General features: G+C 32.7%; 1 protein-coding gene across 1 annotated transcript; it reads right to left on the reverse strand.

Moving 5' to 3' along the window:
• Nucleotides 1–1,295: 1,295 nt before the first annotated feature.
• LOC137396733 (muscarinic acetylcholine receptor M1-like) lies at nt 1,296–23,317 on the reverse strand. Its single transcript, XM_068083043.1, has 7 exons — nt 23,173–23,317; nt 19,896–20,084; nt 14,111–14,255; nt 10,311–10,451; nt 9,185–9,376; nt 2,409–3,037; nt 1,296–1,547 (listed from the first exon to the last, which is right to left on the reverse strand). Exons 1-7 carry the CDS (start codon nt 23,315–23,317, stop codon nt 1,387–1,389), a joined length of 1,602 nt encoding a protein of 533 aa, XP_067939144.1. The 3' UTR covers nt 1,296–1,386.
• Nucleotides 23,318–23,588: the final 271 nt, after the last annotated feature.

A 23,588-nucleotide genomic window follows, 5' to 3' on the forward strand; every position in this document is an offset into this window, starting at 1 on the left:
TCTTTTTACTGTCAGTGAACGGTGTCTGTCTGTACACCCATTCTTCCCCTAAGCCAAGATTAGAGGTTAGAATATAAAGATTGATTTCAAGGAGACTCCAATTCGTAACAGTCAAATTGGTAGTCCAACACTCTAATACCTGCATCAATCAATCGCCATCAAGTATTTCAGAATAACTGTGCGACTACTTTTTCTCTTTGCTTTATCAGCACCTGTGGCGATCTCTCACTACACGCAAACTGCAAGATTATTAGTATATGTAGAAATACCCTTATCTCACGTGTGACAAAGTCAACTAGGGACTTCGGTTGTTTAATTCAAATTTGAGAACTTGCACAGGCTTTACTCTTTGCGTGATATGGAAATTATTGCATAATACAAAGCAAAATCTACGAGGCAAAACTATTTAGTGAAATTTATGTAATAGGTTTGTTACAGAATCGTCTATTGAATATAGAATTGAAATATTATTATCTTTTGAAACAACTTAAAAAGTCTTTAATTGTATATGCGTAGGATTTCTAGTACAGAGATCTAAACTAAGGGTCTCACAATCGATATCATTCCCATTTGTTTTAGTTTTATACTCTCTGAGATTATTTCAGTTTTTTCCATTTTACTTATTAACATTTTGTTGCAACTTTAAAATTCATATGCTGAGATGATTCATAGGCCAAGTTTGACTGCACTTTTTCAAGCTTTTATATATGGTCATATGTAGTTGGCTTTCCCTACAATGATAGCACAACTCCTGTATATTGTAGGAGTGCGGTTGTCAGCAAAATCAATAGCAAACTTACCCACAGTTGTATCTGATGGTTCCAAAAAGAGCGGTCTCTTTGCTAAAGAGTCACTGTTCTCTAGTTCAGTAGACGGCAATTTATTTGAACACAAGCTATAGTTTTGGCTGGTATACTTCACTATTTATTGCGTTACAATTGTTTTGCTCTGGGGTCTTTCGATTCTACTTGCTATTAAATATATATTTGCTGATCCAATTTATTCACTGTCTAATTTGATTAAAAAGCTCAGCGCCACTCATTGTATCCCATATTAATAGTATTTTTAGTTGTTGCTGAGCTAGTAATGATTTTACAGTATATTCTTGTATTGTGTCTTCATTCTTCCATGACACACCTATGTTAAAGTCCAATGTCATGTTACTTAAACATGATATTCTTTACTTGGCATTTTTTACTGTTCATCTGGTTGCTTGTTTCCTGAGTCATTGTATGACAGTATCTGTAAAATTACCAGAAATCGTAAAAAATAGATATTTTAGATGTATACAAGTTTTGTTCCATAGTTTTCGTTAACTGCCGCTGTTGACTCCAGCTGTTTTACATCTGATACAATTGCAGACAATGTGTAACATTTAGAAGTCTTTCAGACTTTACTGCAGCACCGTCGGGTTGTGATTAAGTCAACTGTCCGCTTCTGCTTGACTTTGCATGTGATTATTTTTAGAAATGTCTGTCGGAAAGTTATGTCACACAGGGCGTAGCACAGTGGGTTTACTGTACTGTTTAGGTAAGCCCACCAATAGCCTGCAAAAATATGTTGACTATTGTTTAGTTAGAGCGAACAAAAGCCGGCAAGAAAAAGGTGTTTATTGTAATGTTTAGGTAGCGCAAATGTGCATAGTGTTATTTACAAATGATGCACAGAACTACAAATGTGCATGTATTCACACAGTTTTTGCAGTACTACAACTATATGCAAAAATATACCGTACTAGGCACACAAGTTGTACAGTAACATGTACAAAAGCTGTACAGTACCATATACAAAAGCTGTACAGTACTATATACAAAAGTTGTACAGTACCATATACAAATATCAGAAGCACATTACAAATCTTTAATGTGATTGGTTTTGGTATATGTATGCAACTCTTACAACTGGGTGTAATTTATCACTGATCGACTGTGAAGTCAACACTGCAGTAATAACAAAAAAAATTCAACTAATCTAAATGTCTATTGAATCACATGTGAGGGTTTATGAAGCTTATGCAAGCTTCATAAACCGTAAGGAAATTGTTTAAATGCCATAATCAACTCGGTCTGAGTGTTTTAACTGCAATCAAGTTTTATCGAGTTTCGTAATCAAACATCCTGCAGTCAAATCACCTCAAACATCAAAAGCAATCAAAAATGATAGTAATGTACCAATACCCTCTGATAAAATACCCTAAAATCTTTTGCAAGTTTATTTTTCAATCAACAACATTTGATTGGCCTATTTATTTAGCCATTGTCAAATATGGTCAAAAGACAAGTTGCCCTTGCTCACCTAATCAGAAATACTACGGGAGACAATTTGTTGTAACAAAGTCACATGATGTTTGTAATATACTTGCTCTGCCGTACAAGTAAATTAGTCAAGCGATAACGATCAACACTCACCTATTTTGTAGATAATGTCTGGTACGATGTTTTCATTGAACGCATTGATGACAGTGAAGGCCATGTATGGACTCAATGTGAGAATAAACGCCAACAAGATGCAGCTAATTGTCTTTGCTGCCTTACTTTCTTGCCTCTTTTCGTGACCTTGTATTTGTCTTTGAGTAGCGGCCTTTTGTGGGACTTGAGATTCATTTTGTTCATGCTCTTTGTTTGAGATTGGTGAGCAATCATCTCTGTCCTCTGTTGAACTGCTGCTGCCAGCAGCAGCAATCAGTGGTGTGGGCCCCAGGTTTGGTTTGGCATTATATTGTGTAAGAGTGTTTGAAAAGGGTTTGTGTGAACCCTTACTTCTGGCTACAATGTGATTGTTCAGAGTTGTCGGCTCAGGTGATGGAGTTCTTTCACTAAAAGATGTAGTAAGGCGTTCCACTATTTCAGAAAAGTCTCTGGATTCATTTTCAACATTTTTTTGAGAGAAAGCTTTGTTAAGGAAGGCTGAGAAGGAGGGTATGCTCGAGGTTTGCCTATTGGAATTCAGAGAAAGGTTGTCCCAGTTATTTGTGTGGCCATATTTGTAGCCAGATGTGTGGGTTACACTCAGATCTGAGCTGTCGTGTTCGTCAACCCTACAGACAAATCAATAGATTTGCTTCTTTTTAACATCCTAATAGGGACTTCAATGACAACATCTTAAAAACTTTATTTATACATCAGCCACCTTAGCCTCTTAAAAGCTCTCCCAGCGCAATAAGCCTGCTTATATAAACTTTTCCTCTAGTAGAATTCTGCTTAAAATGCAGACACTCCAATCACATTGGTTCCCATAATTCTAATGAACACTTGATAAGGTTATGCGATGTTGATAGCTGGGCTTACACATTTGGTGGGTGCTGAGGCTACCGAAGCCAAGGTTACTTTAAATAGAGAACATACTAGTTTATCTCTATGTTCTACGTTTCTAGTTGTACATAAGCTTCATGATGTTGGTAAGCAAGTTTCCATATAGCGTAAAGTTAAAAGACACTGCAATTGTCTTATTCTAACGTCACAAAATCTAGAACAGCAATGACTCTTTTCGACAAGTTTTGTACCGGAACTCTTGTAACTCATTAAAAGAGTTATGAGCTAACGACACTTATTAAACACTGATGATAGAAAACCACAACCTTAAGGAGCTGTGGGAAAAATATTATAATATTATGATATATAATAACATTATAACATAACAAAAATATAACAAATATTACACACTGGCATCGTCATACTGTAAACATAGATAAAGGTAGCTGTAGCTTAAGGTTCTTGAGTGCCTGATGTGCAGATGACAGATTGGGGCTTACTTCTCACAACGGACAGAAAAGACAAACAATATTGAAATGCTCTCTCTAGCTGGACATGTTTTCAATCATCAAGGTTTCTTTGCCACTTGACTCAGACATACCCAGATAAGATCACAGAACCACTGTTTATGTAGCAGGGGCCTTAAAAATGCACAGCTTACGTCTTTCCTAAGAGAAGCAGACATCCCACTCAATTTTGAGAAACTGCCCCCTCATAGCAGGCAGTTTCTCAAAATTGAATGTGCAAGCTATTAGATTACTAGCATTATAATGTTCTTTTATATATTGTACGCATGTCTATTATAAGGCAATATATATTGTACATGTGTTTATTATTAGGTACTATATATTGTACACATGTCTATTATAAGGTACTATATATTGTACACATGTCTATTAAAAAGTACTATATATTGTACACGTGTATATTATAAGGTACTATATATTGAACACATGTCTACTATCAAGTACTACATATTGTACACATGTATATAATAAGGTACTAAATATTGTACACATGTATATTATAAGGTACAATATATTGTACACATGTCTATTGAAAGGTATTAGATATTGTACACATGTCTATTATGAGGTACTATATATTGTACACATGTCTATTATAAGGTACTATATATTGTACACATGTCTATTAAAAAGTACTATATATTGTACACGTGTATATTATAAGGTACTATATATTGAACACATGTCTACTATCAAGTACTACATATTGTACACATGTATATAATAAGGTACTAAATATTGTACACATGTATATTAAAAGGTACTTTATATTGTACACATGTCTATTATGAGGCACTATTTGTTGTACACATGTGTATTATAAGGTACTTTACAATGTACACATGTCTATTATAAGGTGCGACATATTGTACACATGTTTATTATAAGGTACTATATATTGTACACATGTATATTATGAGGTACTATATATTGTACACATGTCTATTATGAGGTACTATATATTGTACACATGTCTATTATAAAGTACTTTATAGTGTACACATGTCTATTATAAGGTACTTTATATTGTATACGTGTATATTATGAGGCACTATATACTGTACACATATGTATTATAAGGTACTTTATAATGTATACATGTCTATTATAAGGTACTATATATTGTACACATGTATATTATAAGGTACTAAATATTGTACACATGTATATTATAAGGTACTATATATTGTACACATGTTTATTATAAGGTACTATATATTGTACACATGTCGATTATGAGGCACTATTTATTGTACACATGTGTATTATAAGGTACTTTATAATGTACACATGTCTATTATAAGGTACTATATATTGTACACATGTCTATTAAAAAGTACTATATATTGTACACATGTCTATTATGAAGTACTTTCTAGTGTGCACATGTCTATTATAAGGTACTTTATATTGTACACGTGTATATTATAAGGTACTTTATATTGTACACATGTCTATTATGAGGCACTATATATTGTACACATATGTATTATAAGGTACTTTATAATGTATACATGTCTATTATAAGGTACTATATATTGTACACATGTCTATTATAAGGTACTTTCTATTGTATACATGTCTATTATAAGGTACTATATATTGTACACATGTCTATTATGAGGCACTATTTATTGTACACATGTGTATTATAAGGTACTTTATAATGTACACATGTATATTATAAGGTACTATACATTGTACACATGTCTATTATAAGGTACTATATATTGTACACATGTCTAATATAAGGTACTATATCTTGCATACATGTCTATTATAAGGTATTATATATTGTATACATGTCTAATATAAAGTACTATATATTGTACACATGTCCATTATAAGGTAATATATATTGTACACATGTCTATTATAAGGTACTATATATTGTACACATGTCTAATACAAGGTACTATATATTGCATACATGCCCATTATAAGGTACTATATATTGTATACATGTCTAATATAAAGTACTATATATTGTACACATGTCTATTATAAGGTACTATATATGGTACACATGTCTATTATAAGGTACTATATATTGTACACATGTCTAATATAAGGTACTATATCTTGCATACATGTCTATTATAAGGTATTATATATTGTATACATGTCTAATATAAAGTACTATATATTGTACACATGTCCATTATAAGGTAATATATATTGTACACATGTCTATTATAAGGTACTATATATTGTACACATGTCTAATACAAGGTACTATATATTGCATACATGCCCATTATAAGGTACTATATATTGTATACATGTCTAATATAAAGTACTATATATTGTACACATGTCTATTATAAGGTACTATATATGGTACACATGTCTATTATGAGGTTCTATATATTGTACACATGTGTATTATAAGATACTATATATTGCGCACATGTTTATTATAAATCAGTGTATATTGTACATATGTTTATTATAAGGCAATATATATTTCCGACGCATGCGTATTGGCTCAATAATGACAACGGTTATGGTTCACATAGTCGACAAACAATTCTCGAGAAGACAACACCAACATATGGAGATATGCTGTGAACCAGCCTTTTGGGACTGTCATTTTTCAAACCAACTTTGAGAATTTGACACTTCACATTATATGAAATTTCTTGTGTAATACAAAGCCCAAACTTTACATAATTTCTTTACATTCAGTGAAATAAATGTGTAAGTAGGTTATAGGGTTGTTTACTGTATAGCGATTATGGTTGGATCCACTTTAGTACAAGGTGATCGGTCCCAATAAGGGGTTATTATGTACTTAGGCCTTTTGTGCCATAATTTAATTACCTGGATTAGACATTTCACGAGTTTTCATGGCAGCGGCTTTTTGGCGCTTACGCGCTGCCTTGACCAGGTGAAATTTAAAACTTAAAACCAGTTTTGAGTTCAGCAATCAAACAAGAAATTGCCACTTCACAATTATATTGTTAATACGATTGGCGATATCTTTTTAAAAGGTGACAATTTTCAAATTGTTTACCTAGAAATGATTAAGCTTTACTCAAGCCACTGGCCTGCTACCAAAACACGACTGCTTATCTCTTAAGAAATCACAAATAAACTGTTCAATGTTTAACTTAGATTACATGAGCCATGTTAATTTTAAACAATGTGTCTGGTAAACATCTTTCTTTGAAGAAAATGCTGAAGTCAACTCACCTGCCATGCACCTCACAGCAAATACCAATACAGTCAAGCACTCTTTCCTTGCATGAATTTTTTTCCTCCCTTTTATCATTCTCATGAGAATTTTGAGAGAAGAGGTCTTAAGGCTGCTGAATAGGTGTCTTTATGGCGAGGTTGTCTATTTGAAAAAAATATTTATCAGCTAATATTATCATCTTGACGGTTTCAGAGTTCAAGTTTTGTTAAAACTCTTATTTTAGATTGAAATCATTAAAATTCTGAAAAAGCAACAAATCTTTACTATAATAAAAGGCCTATCTATCCGTCTTCTTAAAGCCACAGTTGATCAGTGGGCAAAAAAATGCTTCATGCAGGATTTGAGCTAGCAATTTGCAGCATAACAGACTGGCACTCTAACAACTGCACCACTCAACTGATGCCTGGTGTAAGTAAAGTTATTACACCTGATGATCTCACACTGCACACAGGATGCTAGTAAAAATAATCGCTGATTATATTCACAAATACATAGTCAGATGAAATCATTAAATTGGTAAATTTGCACACTCCTCCAAAGTTGATAAACATTTGCTACGCTACCGAGACAGGCTTTCGCAATATTGAGGTAGCAAAACCTTTAGCTACATTATAAAACAGATATTAAGTTCATAGAAAAGTGATTGTGTTACTTATGTTTTTATAAGTAGCAAGGTGATGTGACGAAGCAAGAGATTTTTCTAAAATGGGTGTGTACGCGTGTGTGCATGTGAACATGCATGCCTGCATGTGTGTTTAACAGTTCAGGCTCGCTAAAGGTTGGCGGAAGTTTCCTAGAGCAATAAAACAATGATCAGACACAGCATTTTGTTACAGTCAGTTGGCTCTGAGAACTTTTAACGGTCGTTGTCACATGGATCCCTCAGATAAATGATGACTAGTGAGGGTGATTGCTCAGATAAAGAGCTACACAATTTTAAAGCATGGTTCCCATATACGCCGCACGCACCATCGGCAGGCTTGCATGGTTATTGGCAGTGAAATTGGAACCTAGGCGCCGAGGGCTGCTGCTAGCTGCCCAATAGTCAGTGTAAGAGTTTAGCGCTGTTTGGCTACTACAAGGAGCCACAGACAAAACATTCTCAAAATACACCCATTAGGTTAAGGGCAGTACTTTCCAAATAGAAAGGCAAAAGCCAGTAGCATGGCTGATAATGAAACGCAGTTGTTATCACTGGTTCAGAAATACCTGGCTCTGTACGACTCACAAGGTGAGTGTAGATTATTATAAGTAGTAATATTGGTAGGTAGAGAGAAATAAGTAGAATTAGTGTTTATTTATGTAAAAAGTACAGGCCCAGCATGGCCATGCGGTCAATGGTGGTGTGGTTTGAAATGAACATATGCTGCCAAGCCTAGAACTGCCAATGTTTTGCTGTTGGAGTTGTGTGCCCTATATCGGAACCATGCTTTAACTGTGTGTAGCTTAACACATATTCTGTTATTAGCTTTCAACCAATTTTCGCGATGATAATCCACTTTGCAAATGAGCAGATTAACCAATCAGCATAACCAATTAAAACTATAGGTGTAGATTATGGATGTAAATATGCTAGTCATTCTTATTGGTTACCATTGCATGAGCTATGAAGTAAACGGTTTATGCTGCAAAAAACATCTTTGACTGATGCGATCAAACGTTTCATTACTGTTTTCTATGTCAACAATGTAACCTAAGCGGAAAAAAATTGAATGGCACCTAATATTCTATGACTGTTTGTTGCAGCCAAACAATTGTCAAATCAAAAAAGTTTAAATTACCAATGACTAGTTTTTCATAACATTTTTGTTCAACCAAAATCAAATACTCCCTCGAAACTATTGGTTGTTACAAGTTTTAACTAAATCTATTATATAATCGGCTTATGAGCAGTGTATTCGATGCTGCCATTTATCCTTCAAGGAAGTTTGACAGCTGCCAAGTCAGTACTTTGCTAAAGTCTTTACTGGGTAGAAAACTCCATTTCAATCAAGAATAGTGTAGCTTGAAAATGGTTTCCAAGAACTTAGCACTCTTGTTTGGCAGCAAAGTGTCATACAAATACAGTGCTTTCTCACAATATCTAGCTAACTTTCTACTTTATTAACTTGATAAGTTAATTATCTTGGCAGCACATTTTGACCTGTGAGTGACTTGCGATATTTATATGTAAGTATTGTATAGGATTTATTTAGATGCCAGCAAACTTACTTCCTGCATGTAGCTTTTCAGGAAATTGTCTTCTTGTCTCGAGAAAGACAATAAAATACAGAACGCCCATGACCGTCACAGGGAGATAAAAAGTAATGATTGAAGTCACAAGTGTGATGATTTGGTTACTAGCCAAATGTTGCTTGCCGAGAAATTGTATGTAACACTCATTGTCAAGCACTGTTCGTCTGCAAAATATATGCTGATCGATGACATCACAAAAATCAATTATCAGCAAACTAAGTGGTTTGGGCATTTTCAGCAAATGAAGTAATCTTCAACATGCAGCTCTCATATTATTTCTCAAAAGATCACAGTTCTGTATCTAAAACAATGTACAGGATAATGTATTTTATCTAGGGTAAGTTGAAGTAAGTTATCTAGTGTAAGTTTAAGTAAGTTATCTAGTGTCAGTTAGATTAAGTTATCTACTGTAAGTTAGGGTAAGTAATTTAGTGTAAGTTGGAAAAAGTTATTTAATGTACAATGTAAGTAATAGTAATTTATCCTGTGTAGGTTAGTTGATTTTGCTGCATATTTCAATTACTAACTCTCAGACCAAATTAAAGCATGGTCAAGTCCACACTTTCTTTCAAGTGTCCACGAAGTGAAGGAACAATATAAAACCTCTTTTAAATATCTTTAGATCTTTTCATGTATTTTGAGGTTTTTGGGTCATTTATTTTGTAGTTTCATATTACGTAACTCGTTGAAGTTTTTAAAACTGTCATTGATGATAAGCAACATATTCAAATAAAATGCTTTAAAAAGATGTTGTGTGGGTCTTGGATATCAAACCTCCACTGCTGATCAGAAGCCAGACTTAGACTACCAGGCTATAATACTTACTCTTGGTTTAGTATCAGCGTAGTAGGCTGTATAGGCTCACCATAACTAGAGCCAACCTAAGGTTCATATTGACATAACCATGTAGACAAACTATATACAGTATCTATTTAACTAAACAACGTCTCATACCAAGATAGGTAGCATTTAGAGTTGCACAAACAACCCCCTAGACCTACATGTAGCATAACTAACATAATATATATTTTGCCTCTAGTATGAAATGCAGCGATAGGTTGCATGAAAATACTACAGACATAGAAAATTCATACTCACTCTCCGACTATATATGGCCTCGAAATTATCCAGGGAGTCCATAAAAGAAAAGAAACAACCCAAGCTATGGCTATCATGGCTCGAACATTCCTTCCAGTTCTCCATGCTCTATAGTGGAGAGGCCTTTTCACAGACATGAACCTTACATGTAACATATAAGGTGCTGTATATTGTACGCATGTCTATTGTAAGGTACTGTGTATTGTATACATGTCTGATATAAGGTACTACATTACATTATAAGGTACTACATATGGTACACATGACTATTATAAGATAATATATATTGTACACAAGTATATTATAAGGTACCACATTTTGTACACATGTCTATTATAAGGTAACATATGGTATAAATGTATATTATAAGATAATATATATTGTACACATGTTTATTATAAGGTACTTTATATGGTACACATGTCCATTATAAGGTATTATGTTTGGTGCACATGTGTATTATAAGGTACTATTAATTGTCCATATGTTTATTATAAGGTACAATATATTGTACATATGTATATGATAAGGTACAACATATTGTACACATGTTTATCATATTGTACACCTGTCTATTATAAAATACTATAAATTGTACATATGCATATTACAAGGTACTATATATTGTACACAGGTCTCTTATAAGGTAATACAGGTTTTACACATGTCTTTCATAAGGTACTATATATGGTACACATGTCTATTATAAGGTACTATATATTGTACACATGTTTATTATAAGGTACTATATATTATACACGTGTCTATGATAAGGTACTGTTTATTGTACACATGTCTATTATAAGGTATTATATATTGTACAAATTTATATTATAATGTACTATATATTGTACACATGTCCATTATAAAGTACTATAAATTGTACATATGTTTATTATAAGGTACTATATATTGTACACATGTACATTATAAGGTACAACATATGGTACACATGACTTTACAATATAATATATATTGTACACAAGTATATTATAAGGTACTGCATTTTGGACACATGTCTATTATAAGGTAATACATAGTATACATGTATATTACAAGATAAAATAAATTGTACACATGTTTATTATAAGGTACTATATATGGTATGTATGTCTATTATAAGGTATTATGTTTGGTGCACATGTTTACTATAAGGCACTACATATGGTACACCTGTATATTATAAGGTACTATATATGATATATATATATATATATATATATATATATGTATTATAAGGTAGTATGTATTGTATACATGTATATTATAAGGTACTTTATATGGTACACATGTCTATTATAAGGTATTATGTTTGGTGCACATGTTTATTATAAGGTACAATACTTTGTATGTACTTGTATGTCGATTATAAGGTACTATATATGGTACACCTGTCTATTATAAAGTACTATATATGATATATATGTATATTGTAAGGTACTATATATTGTACACATGTCTATTATAAGGTAATTCATGGTATACATGTACATTATAAGATAATATATATTGTACACATGTTTATTATAAGGTACTATATATTGTACACATGTCTATTATAAAATACCATAAATTGTACATATGCCTATTACAAGGTACGATATATTGTACAAATGTCTTTTATGAGGGTCTATATATGGTATACATGTCTATTATAAGGTACTATATATGGAACACATGTCTGTTATAAGGTACTATATACTGTACACATGTCTATTTTAAGGTACTATATATTGTACACAGGTCTCTTATAAGGTAATACAAGTTTTACACATGTCTTTCATTAGGTACTATATATGTTACACATGTCTATTATAAAGTACTATATATCCTGCACATGTGTATTATAAGGTACTATATATTATACACATGTCTATGATAAGGTACTATGTATTGTACACATGTCTGTTATAAGGTACTCTATATGGTACACATTTTTATTATAAGGTACTATATAATGTACACATGTCCATTAAAAAGTACTATAAGTTGTACATATGTTCATTATAAGGAACCATATATTGTACACATGTACATCATAAGGTACTACATATGGTACACATGACTATTATAAGGTAATATATATTTTACACAAGTATATGATAAGGTACTAAATTTATACACATGTCTATCATAAGGTAATATTTGGGATACATGTATATTATAAGATAGTATATATTGTACACATGTTTATTATAAGGTACTATAAAGGATACACATGTCTATTATAAGGTATTATGTTTGGTGCACATGCTTTTTATAAGGTACTATATATGGTACACCTGAATATTATAAGGTGCTATATATGGTATATATGTCTATTATAGGGTAGTATGTATTGTAGACATGTATATTATAAAGTACTATATATGGTACACATGTCTATTATAAGGTAATATATGGTATATGTGTATTTTAAAAGATAATATACATTGTACATATGTTTATTATGAGATACTATCTATGGTACACATGTCTTATATTAGGTACTATATATTGTACACCTGTTTATTATAAGGTACTATATATGATATACAAATTATTCATATTTATTATAAGGTTCTATATATTGTATACAAGTCTATTATAAGGTACTACATATGGTACACATGTATATTATAAGGTTCTATATATTGTACACATGTCTATTATAAGGTGATATATGGTATACATGTATATTATGAAATAATACATATTGTACACATGTTTATCATAAGGTATTATATATTGTACACATATTTATTATAAGATGCTATATATTGTACACCCGTTTATTATAAGGTACTATTTATGGTACACATGTGTATGGTAAGGTACTCTATACTGTACACATGTGTATGGTAAGGTTCTGCTATGGCACAAATGCACACATCTTTATAACGAGGACAAGCGGTATTGTTCTTGTCAAGTTCCTGATTAGCGGATATTTCACAATATTTATATATATGTTTACCTATGTTTGACATATATTAAAATATATTATACCACAATGTATTATATATAAAAATTATATATTAGATTATATATTTCATATAATGTATATAATTTATACTATATATTCTTAACATATTATTTTAATGATGTAACATAAAATATTATATTGTATGTTGTATTAACTTTAATATAATTATATTAAATTATAATATATATAACATATTATATATACCTATGTTGTTTTATAATTTAATATATACTATAATATATTACAACATAATTTGTATTGTACTATTCTATATTATATTATAATGTAATTTATATTATAATATGGTTGATATATATCGTTAACCTATTTGCTCAAAAGATTATTTCTAGGTTTGCATCAAAAAACTCCCTAAAGTAAGTATTGAAAAGACTGGTCTCAACAAAAGTCATTTTTCACTGTATGACAACTCCTCATTTGTCACTGCTATTTGATAAAAGCAAGTAATTTTTTCTGTTATTCATCGATTTAACTTACGAATGCTTGATATCAATTGACTTACTTTATTGTTTCATTATTCACAATTTTTTTAATTCTTGCAATAATCTAGTTTACTTAATCCAACTTCCACGGGTTTCAAATTTATCAGAAAAGAGGTTAAAAGGTCAATAATCTTTTGTTAGCCAGATGTTTTCACAACTAGCTGCCTGTTGTTTACAACTCAAAATTTAAACTCATTGTTACAGTTGTAAATTTAAATTTTGAAAACTTAAAAATTTTCAATTCCAATTTGAAAGAACTTAAATTGATAAAGCTACATGAAACCATTGCAATTCAAATATCATTCACTATTGTTCATCAACAAAGATAGTGCCTATACCTGTCAAAGCAGATGATTAGGAGACTGGCCACAGAGGCGCTACACATAGTGTAGTCTATGCAGAGCCAGATGTCACACACGATCGGTCCAAGGGGCCATTCACCAACGATGAGAAGCATTGCGTATAAAGGCATTGACACTAGACCTGCAGTACAGTGAAGGTTGAGAGAAGACAGAGCAATTGGCCCTTTAGAGGGTGTCTCTACCACTATAATTTATACCGTTTACAATCGTTACATGGACAGTGCACGGCCACCCAAACACTCAGGTAATCCACATAGTTGAACCAAAATTATGATACTACGTCAATATCATGAAAAATGCATTGAGTGTCAAATTACATCAGCTAACATTCACAATACCTCTATGTCCTTCACCCGGTCATGTAAAATATATTAATGGTTGTCCCTTGCAAAGTTTTTCTTATAGAGTTTCTCTGCAATAGAATGAGTTCAGCAATGAGTGGAGCAATTAGTCTGCCTTCTTCATTTACATAACTATTTGTAATTAACTTTTTTAAATTCTAGTAACAAAACTGCATGTCTGAGCATCAGACATGCCAAGAAAAGTTGTGAAACTTTGTGAAAGTCTCATAAGGTGCTATTTTTAGTATCAGCAACTCTTTTTGCATGCATTCACAGAAAAAACTCAATTTTATAGCTATGGCTTTGCATGCTCATTGGTTGAATGAAATAGTAAGAGCGTTACGCTTTTTCTGTTTTGACAATTCAGTTTTGAATGTGATTTTTTTAATATGCTGCTCAGAATAAAGCCACCTAAACCACTATTGTTTAGCTCTCATGATGTTGTCTACCCTTTATGCAAAGCTTGCTCAAAATCATATCAAGGGATATTCTATATTTGTAGAGAGAAAACTTATAAGGCGGTAATTATAGTAGATGGAGTTATTTTACTTGTGCATTCAAGCAGTAGGTATCAATCTATATAAAAGTATACATTTCTCAAAGTTTGTGTGTCCCTCCAGCTATAGATATAGATACAGCGAACGCTGATTATTTTACCGATGCGGCTACGCATTGTGACGCCCCTTTGAGAAATATTTTTTGTAAAGCTCAATTACTATATTTAGGGTTGAAGCCATTTCTTCCCACATACTCAAGTATACCATATTTGTGAGTAGAGCCTTGACGTTCTCTCACCTTTTCGTCAGACCAAGTACAATATCTCATTTTTACATTTGTACCAGCATCGAAAGAGAATAGTATCATCATATTCAAATTTTTGATGGATGTCTTATGGTGGAACAGTAGTCTTTTTTGACCCTTTCCCTGCCATAGATACATTTAAGCGTTTTCTATGGTCGATTGCCTTGGACGCATTTTCGCGACTTTCCCAGCAGCTGCGTAGTAATTTCATTTTATTATTTGTTGACAACAAAACCAATGATCTTTAGGACTTTTATAGTATTGACAGTGTTGTCCCAAGATTTAACTATAAAGTTAGTCTAAAATAACAAAGCAGTTTTAAATTTCCTTAGGAAATCCCAACTTAAAAACGAACATTTTTTCTATATGTTTTGTAAGTTCCTATCAAGTTAAAAAACAGATAATTACTTATGTTGATGACATTATAGCCAATTCAGATTTTTGTGATTAAACCAATAATTAAAGTAGCAGCACTGACTCTGATGGTGATGAAGGTAAAAGCATTGTAAGAGTAAGGAACATTGTAGATGATCGTTCTAGCTTTGTAGCGATCGTAGCGTCACATAGCTTTAGCAATGCACAAAGTATAGATACATTGAATTGAATACATCTGAACTCTTTTGTAGTTGTTTTATTTTTGTAATTTGTTTGACCTGGAAAATGATATGCATTTTCTTCATGAGAGGAAGTTTGAAAGTTACAGTTTTTTGACAAAGTTTGAAAATTTTTACAGATGTTTTTATTTTCTCTGTTAATTTATTTCAATTAAACTAAACAATTTTCTCATGATATGTAGTTGGAAAGTTAGAATGGGAAAAGTTGTCATATGTTAAATACAAATAAATTTTCTGCCCAAAGACTTTTTTATTATCCGGGCAACGCAGGGTGGTACAGCTAGTATATATACAAGATATATATAGATATTGTATATATATATAATTAGTAATAAAAGTGTTTTAACCATAAGTTTTAAATTTTCGTTTCTGTATATATATATATATATACATATATATATATATATTTCTTAAAGTTTGGTATGCCTGTCTGTCTGTGTCTGTTTGACTACAGCTATTAAAATCTTGAAAATAAAACCTTGAATTTTGATGGATTTGAACTCACACAGATTGCAACCACAAGTTTTAAATCCAGGCACTCTACCACTGATCTATACACGGTGTAGAGTTTTGTTAGAAACTCTAAATATTGAATTCACTCAGGATTTTAAGAGAGACGATTTTAATGGTTAAGTCTGTGGTTCACAATATTTATTTTTTACCGTGAAACCTAAAATAACATTTCAGTATCATTTTTATACCAACTTGCAAAGCAGAATAATTATGAATGCAATAAAATATGAAAAGGTACAGTATCATGGCAAGTAAAAGTATTGAACATCAAATGAAATGTGACAAGAAACAATATAACAGGTATAACAAAATAAAAATATCATATGCAACTAACCTGTAATCTCTAATAAATAATCACTTAGCAATTGACAACTTAATGATTAAGAGTAGTGATTCAAATCTGGCTCCCTTTTACAGAAGTTAGAAAAACGTCACGCTATGAGTTGAGCAAAACCTTAGCTTACGACTCAACGCCGGCAAATACATGTATCATTGGTCATCACGTATTAGGCCAATTTGTCTTGGCATCAAATTCAGAAATGCTAAACTAATAAACTTTTCCTTTTTTTAATAGAAATGTAGTATTTTTGTATTTTTTCAATTGCAGAGTGAACCCAAGTGTTTTTACGAAATTGCACTTGATCCGCTCTGATTGGTTGTCACAACTGAACAATCATTTGCAAATTGAACAAATTCAAATAGAAGTGTAGCCATCATTTCTAAACAATTTTAGTTTGTCAAAAAAAGAGTCTGTCAAAACTAATTGATCAACCAAAATTTTCAAAAAATCTCCCTGATTATTGGGGTCTGGGGCTAAAAGTAACTTTCACGCTTGTCCCTAAATATCACGGTATTTTTACAGCATAAACAAAAGTGTATGTGGCTACACAGTGCACAAATTTCTTATGAGTGTGATTAAGACCACATAATCAAGCAATGGTTTTACCCTTTCCAGATCGAAACAAGATATGTCAACTTTTTGCTAAGAGGCAATTCAAAAATCATATATGTAACTTTGTTGTACATTCCTTGTCTTTTGGGCACAGCCGTGATTTGGTGGTCTAAAGCAACTGTCCCATGCAACTGTCCCATGGTTTATTTCTAGATGAAAAAGCCATAGGTGATTAAAGAAAGTGTTTCTGACCTTAATTCGCCATCTCTGACAAACCAACTTAGGTACACCAGTCAGTAGTTTATCAGGTAATTGTCTAATTATAGTTTATTGCGCAAGATAGCTCATCATTCTAGCTCTCAAGAGTTTTATAGATTCAAAGCAGAAGACAGGATATTAAATGGACATATATGGTAGAGCGATGACCTGTCTCTTTGGTAAGTTAATTGTAGTTATGCAGAGAACGTAGAGGTGATGTGATAACACTAATCAAAATTGTCTAGAATAACAGGTGAAAGCTGAGGAAAAAATTAACTTAACTCGAATTAAGCATGCGATCTGGTCAAGAAAAGTCACAGGAAATGCTAATAAATGAATCAATAATTTTATCATTCAAAAGTTTTGGTTTTGTTCATTGAACCCATCATCACAGTAGACAACTCTAATGCTGAGCACTCATTTAGAGTAGACATAGATAAATCGATGTGATTGCTTACCGTTGGAGTACAAATGGAACACGAAAAAGCCGAGTAGTTCTGAAGTTTTCAGTTGATTTTAGTTCTCGGTAACCCATTTTATTATAAGAATGCCTATAAATATTCAGAAAAACAACATCTGAATATTAAATCGCTCGAAAGCTAATCCAGTTAATTTTCTAGCATACTTTGCTTGTTCGTAGGCAAAAAGCTATCATTACTTTTTTATTGCGCAGATGATGCAGGTTTGAAATTATGCACGCTTTGAGTTATCATGTGATTGGTGTTTCAATGAACATTTGCATGTAGCTAAATAGTATGAACACTTTATTAAAAAGTATAAGGAATTCTACGCCAGAGGTCAATGTGAAGCACTCCTGTCTCGCTTAGCAGCACGATGTCAAAATAGGAGCGACAGTGTAAAAAATATTTAAAATATTAAATTTTTGAAAATGTTTCAAATATTGCTCGGTATTAGCACCATGCAAGAGCTAGCATGTTTTGCATGGTATTTTCTTGTATTTCCATTTCCATATTTTTCAAGCATGAAACATTCGAGGCATAGCATGTCTTCCACGGTATTTTCTTGCGCATCAGCCTTAAGTGCTGTTTCCATCTTCCAAAAGCATGGAACATTCGCTAAAAATTTGCAAGCTATAAAACTTGCTTGACTTGTGGGTTTTGCCAGTTTCCATCTTGTGGATGATGCAAACCAGTAGATTAACACTTTTGCTACTAACTTTCAACACTTTTTTGGCCATTATAACTAGTACCATTAGCATGTAGTGATCAGAAGAATTATCAGAATTATTACAGCTTAGGGTATTATTATTATTATTATTACTGCTAAAATAAAATAATCACTTGCAGTAGCATAGAGGTCATGATGGGTTATTTGTCAGCTATGCACAGGCTTTCCATAATCTGTTGCGTAAGCTTGTGGTGCATAAGTCTCTAGCTATCCCTTTAAGAACCTCATGGTTTACAACACAAGCTGAAAGATTAATCTTTGCCATGTCATATAAAAGCACACTTTACTACCATTTTGAACAAGAAAAAACAAAATTTTATCAAAGTAACAATCATCCTCGTTGATACTACGCTGTTAGTATCAATAAATTTGCTTGTCTGTATGGACAGATAATTAGAAATTAAGAGGCTTCATTTGGTTTTTTCATACTTTTTTGTTGAGGTTTATGTACTTTTTTGTATAGCTGCACCCATTATGTACATTTGCTTTGCAGTTTTACCGTCAACAGACTAAACATATACACACATTCCAAGCATCAGTCATCTTCCATTGGTCAATGAAAGAAACGTATACACACACTCCAAGCATCGGTCATCCTCCATTGGTCAATGAAATAAATGTGTACACACACATTCCAAGCATCCGTCATACTTAATTGGCAATCCATACAAGGGGTAACGCTATTGTTGAATAAAAATCATAAAAGTCCATTGATCCACAATTTGTGAAACCTCCATAGCTGTAATGTGCCTGACCGATGATTGCAACAAAAAACAAAGTTCTTGGCAAAGCTTCGCTCAGGATGGGCTGTTAATGTATTCCCTATTGACATTCAGATAATTGTTTGCTTTTGTTCAAGTATGATTCTTACAGGCTAATTAATTTACTACTCCCAACTCCGAAACATTTCATACAAAACCTACTGATGTTGCACTTCATTGCTCTTGACTATATACTCAAATGCTTTGCCAAGCCGTACTACAGGCTCGTGGTAGCGAATGAGTTAACCACGTCTTAGAAATGATGCGTATGTTTATACTATGCATACTATGCTTACAACTGAGCACAAACTATATTTCTTGATCCTCATCAGTCTAGCTTCAGTTCCTAAGAATTGACTAAGCATAAACACTAAATACTTGACTTCAACTCACCTATCATAAGATCTGCAACTGCGAGGCTCAGCAGAAAGTAGTTTGATATTATCTGCAGTTTGATCTCGACCTTGAAGGATGCAAGAACGAGGACGTTACCTGCGATGGTTAGTGCAATAAACACAATTGTGCCAAGGGAGATGAGCACCACCTGCCAGAGCTGGGGGGAAGAGCTGGCGTTCCCAGCGTCTGTAACAACTCAAGGAGTAAACATACATTTTCCATTTTTGTTCTGCATTATACTAGGCAAAGGATATCTTAAACTTAATGCTGATTCATACTATATTGCTGTTGTCCTTACCACGATTACTCATCTACCATGTGTACCATAAACTAATGGCATCATCGAGACAGTGCGGGAATGTCGAGAAAGATTGCAGTTGTCCAACTTTCCCTAAATTTTCCAAGCATCCATGACAACATGTGCACCACTTGGGTGATGGTGATTGGTTGTCATGGATTGCTTGATCTATTGTTTTTTATTACAGTTGCTGCGGGACTAGTATTTTACCATTTCTGCAACCGCAATGTATAATGAAAACTGCATACCGCAGACTACTCGCTAGTGTAAATGCAGATGGGTTTGTGATAATCTGATTATTGTTAACGCATCATTTGGGTTGGTGATCATCGGTATCACAGATGATCACCAAAGCATTTTGTGGTTAACACTGACATACATGTACAGCGATATAGACTTAATCAGTCTCGAACTTCAAGTAATGTTAGCATCACAAAACTTTATCATGCATCACTTATTGCCGGTTTGATAGAAGGCTTTCACAATGTAAGTTTGGACAAGTATGCATATGCGAATTATATAAGGCTGTAGTCCAATACCTCTGTCGGCCCACAAATGAACTAATAACATGCCAAGTCTTTAACCAATTATGATCATCTTAACAACATGAAAATGATTAAATAAGACCCCAAAATATAATCTCCATGATTGGCTGCCAAACATTTCAAGTCGTGGCAAATAATTCACAAAGCTTCCCTATGGTTGGCCTTGCCTTAAATTTATGTTTTGGGTTTTTCTTTCAAGGTGGAGTCGTCTGCACTATCAAGTAATATTACTTTACTGGTCATACTGGTTAAGTCTTTGAAGGATATACATATTTCTACACAATAAGATTTAAAATGCTAACTTGGGATCTCAGTCTAAATGTAGAGGCAAATTTATATAAAACCGATCAAAAAGACAGAGTGGGAAAAATAAATCATTCTGCCACACAGAACAAAATTTTGTTTTTTGACTTTGCAAACTTATGCAGACAAAAATATTTTAACTTTAAAGAACCCCAATTTATGGAAACTGAAAAAAAATACCTTCCAATAAAGAATATTATATCATTATACAAATCATTACAACTAGAATAATATGATGCGAAATAATACATCTTAATAAAATAGGATAATCTAATAAGTTATCTAATACTTTTACTCTAACATACTAAAGTAAACTATAATAAATTGAATGTAAGATAGTGAATATATAATAAATGTAGAATAACACAATGTTATGTTTTAAAACGGAGCCTTAGATTATATAAAATGATGTAATGAAATATAGAATCATCAATCTAATATAGCATACTATAATACTATATATGCATTCCAATGTAAAGAAATGTAACATAATACAGAATAATAAAAAAAATGTATAATAAAACTAGCAGAACATAATATTATATAATGTGATATAATACACAAATTTATAAAACAATAGAGCTGGATATAATAAAACAATAACATAACGCTTGAGGCCGGTTCACCCTATATTGCTGTATGACTGCGTTTTCCTCTCGGCGTTCATTGTCGATTGTGTGAACCGTAAACCGATAGCGACGACGAAACAATGCGGATACATCGAGAAAGTTTGCAGGTTTCAAACTTTCCAAAGATTTTGCCGAGCATCAATGACTACATTTTTAATGTGAACCATTTAGGCGATAGTAATTCCCAGTCACAGATAGTATTTTGCGGTCGCAGATAGCTTGATCTATTTATAACCATTTATGATAATTGTGGCGACACTAGTATTTGATTCAAGCACGCAAAAACAAAAAGGTTTCTTCGCAAAAATTTAAAAAGAAAAATGAAAACACTATGTCACAGAGTATTTCCTGATTTAAGTGCAGTTGGGCTTGTGATAGTGTGAACATTGTTATCATTGACGATCACCAAAGTATTGTGGCAGCAATGCCACACCATGGAAATATAGTGTGAACCAACTTTAAAAGCGTCATGAAAAAAGATTACACTGCACAAGACTTGAACCCTGATATTTATTATTCTAGTAAAGCATGCTACCTTCAGCACTACTTGATCACCTTTCCTCAGTTGATAATAATTTTGCAGAGAACTATTACACAAGACAATTTCTCACAGCATACCAGACTGCTTGGGTACTAGCAGAGATCATTTATGAAGTTGTTATTCATATGAATGGTTAACCTGGAAAGTCGATGTCTATGACCATTGACTTCAATGTTAACATGTAAATTACCAAAGGGTGAAGAAATACTTGTTACATACATAAGTTCGGTTAAGGAGAAAAAAAGTTGTTACTATTATCAGCATCCATCAGTCACAAGCCGCCCATGAGGTCAAGTTCAGCCCATCCAGAGGTTGAACTTGAATAAATGACTAAATTTACTCTAAAAGCTAATGAATAATTTATGTCTGCATGTCTACTTTTTGGCATCAGATAACTGTTTCATATGGACTTATGTGAATGTTTATGAAAATGAATTATTAGCACCATTTAGACATTTATAGTCAAACCACAACTTTTGACCATCCGAACAATTTCCAAAATTTGTTGTATAATTTGAGCAAATACTTTGCCTTGCACCCAAAGTAAGGTTCAACATGTGACACCTGCAGTTTTTAATACATTTGCTGAAAATGAAAAAGGTGATGAAAACCAAAAAAACAAGAAGAAAACTGTATCAGCTAAGTTTGCTCAAACTTGTCAGCTATAAGTTATACTAAATACCACTACTTCTGTTTCTAATCCTAGCCTCCTTTTTCTCCCACCCATTTCTTCTCATTCGTTTTAGGACATTATCATAGGTTTGTGCCCTTTAGAATAGATTATACAAATTACTGTGTATTATTATGATAATATTTTCTTCAACACAGAATCATTTTAACATATGAAGCAGATCTTAGAAGGAAATAATATTGTATGCAGAGGTTTGACTGGAAATTGTTTATTCTGGCATGATGCGCTGGGCAGGCGACTATGAATAGAGAGGTTAACCCAACAGACCTGTATGAGAGAGATTGAACGATGTATCCTGGAAATATTCTGTCTGATTTGAAGATATGTTTAGAAGTCTAAGGATGCCTGTTTGGAGGTCTGTACTGTTGCTGCCAATCCATATTTGACTGTCATCGGCAGCAATGTTGGCCATCTTATGCTATATTCATTAAGATTTGTAGTAAGAGGCTTGACAAGTTATACATTTTGAAAACGATATACAAATGAAATGAACTACTTAATAGCTCTTTTACAAGACTGTTGTCAACAATCCGCAATCATCAGTCAATAGCCCACAGTCAATAGTCAGCTTTCACTAGTCAGCAGTCAACTGTCAATAGTCCACAGTCAATAGTCAACAGTCAGCAGTCAATAGTCAGAACAATCCGCAATCATCAGTCAATAGTCCACAGTCAATAGTCAGC

The sequence above is a fragment of the Watersipora subatra genome, chromosome 5 (genome assembly GCF_963576615.1).
Source record: "Watersipora subatra chromosome 5, tzWatSuba1.1, whole genome shotgun sequence".
NCBI lineage: Eukaryota > Metazoa > Bryozoa > Gymnolaemata > Cheilostomatida > Watersiporidae > Watersipora > Watersipora subatra.

Excerpts from the sequence above, each read along its gene's own strand:
- LOC137396733 (XM_068083043.1), bottom strand. The coding sequence starts at position 23,317 with ATGGCCAACATTGCTGCCGATGACAGTCAAATATGGATTGGCAGCAAC. Across the intron at positions 14,256-19,895 it reads AGTTGCAGATCTTATGATAG|GTCTAGTGTCAATGCCTTTA; the intron begins GTGAGTTGAAGT and ends ACTGTACTGCAG. Across the intron at positions 3,038-9,184 it reads AAGCTACATGCAGGAAGTAA|GGTTGACGAACACGACAGCT; the intron begins GTTTGCTGGCAT and ends ATTTGTCTGTAG.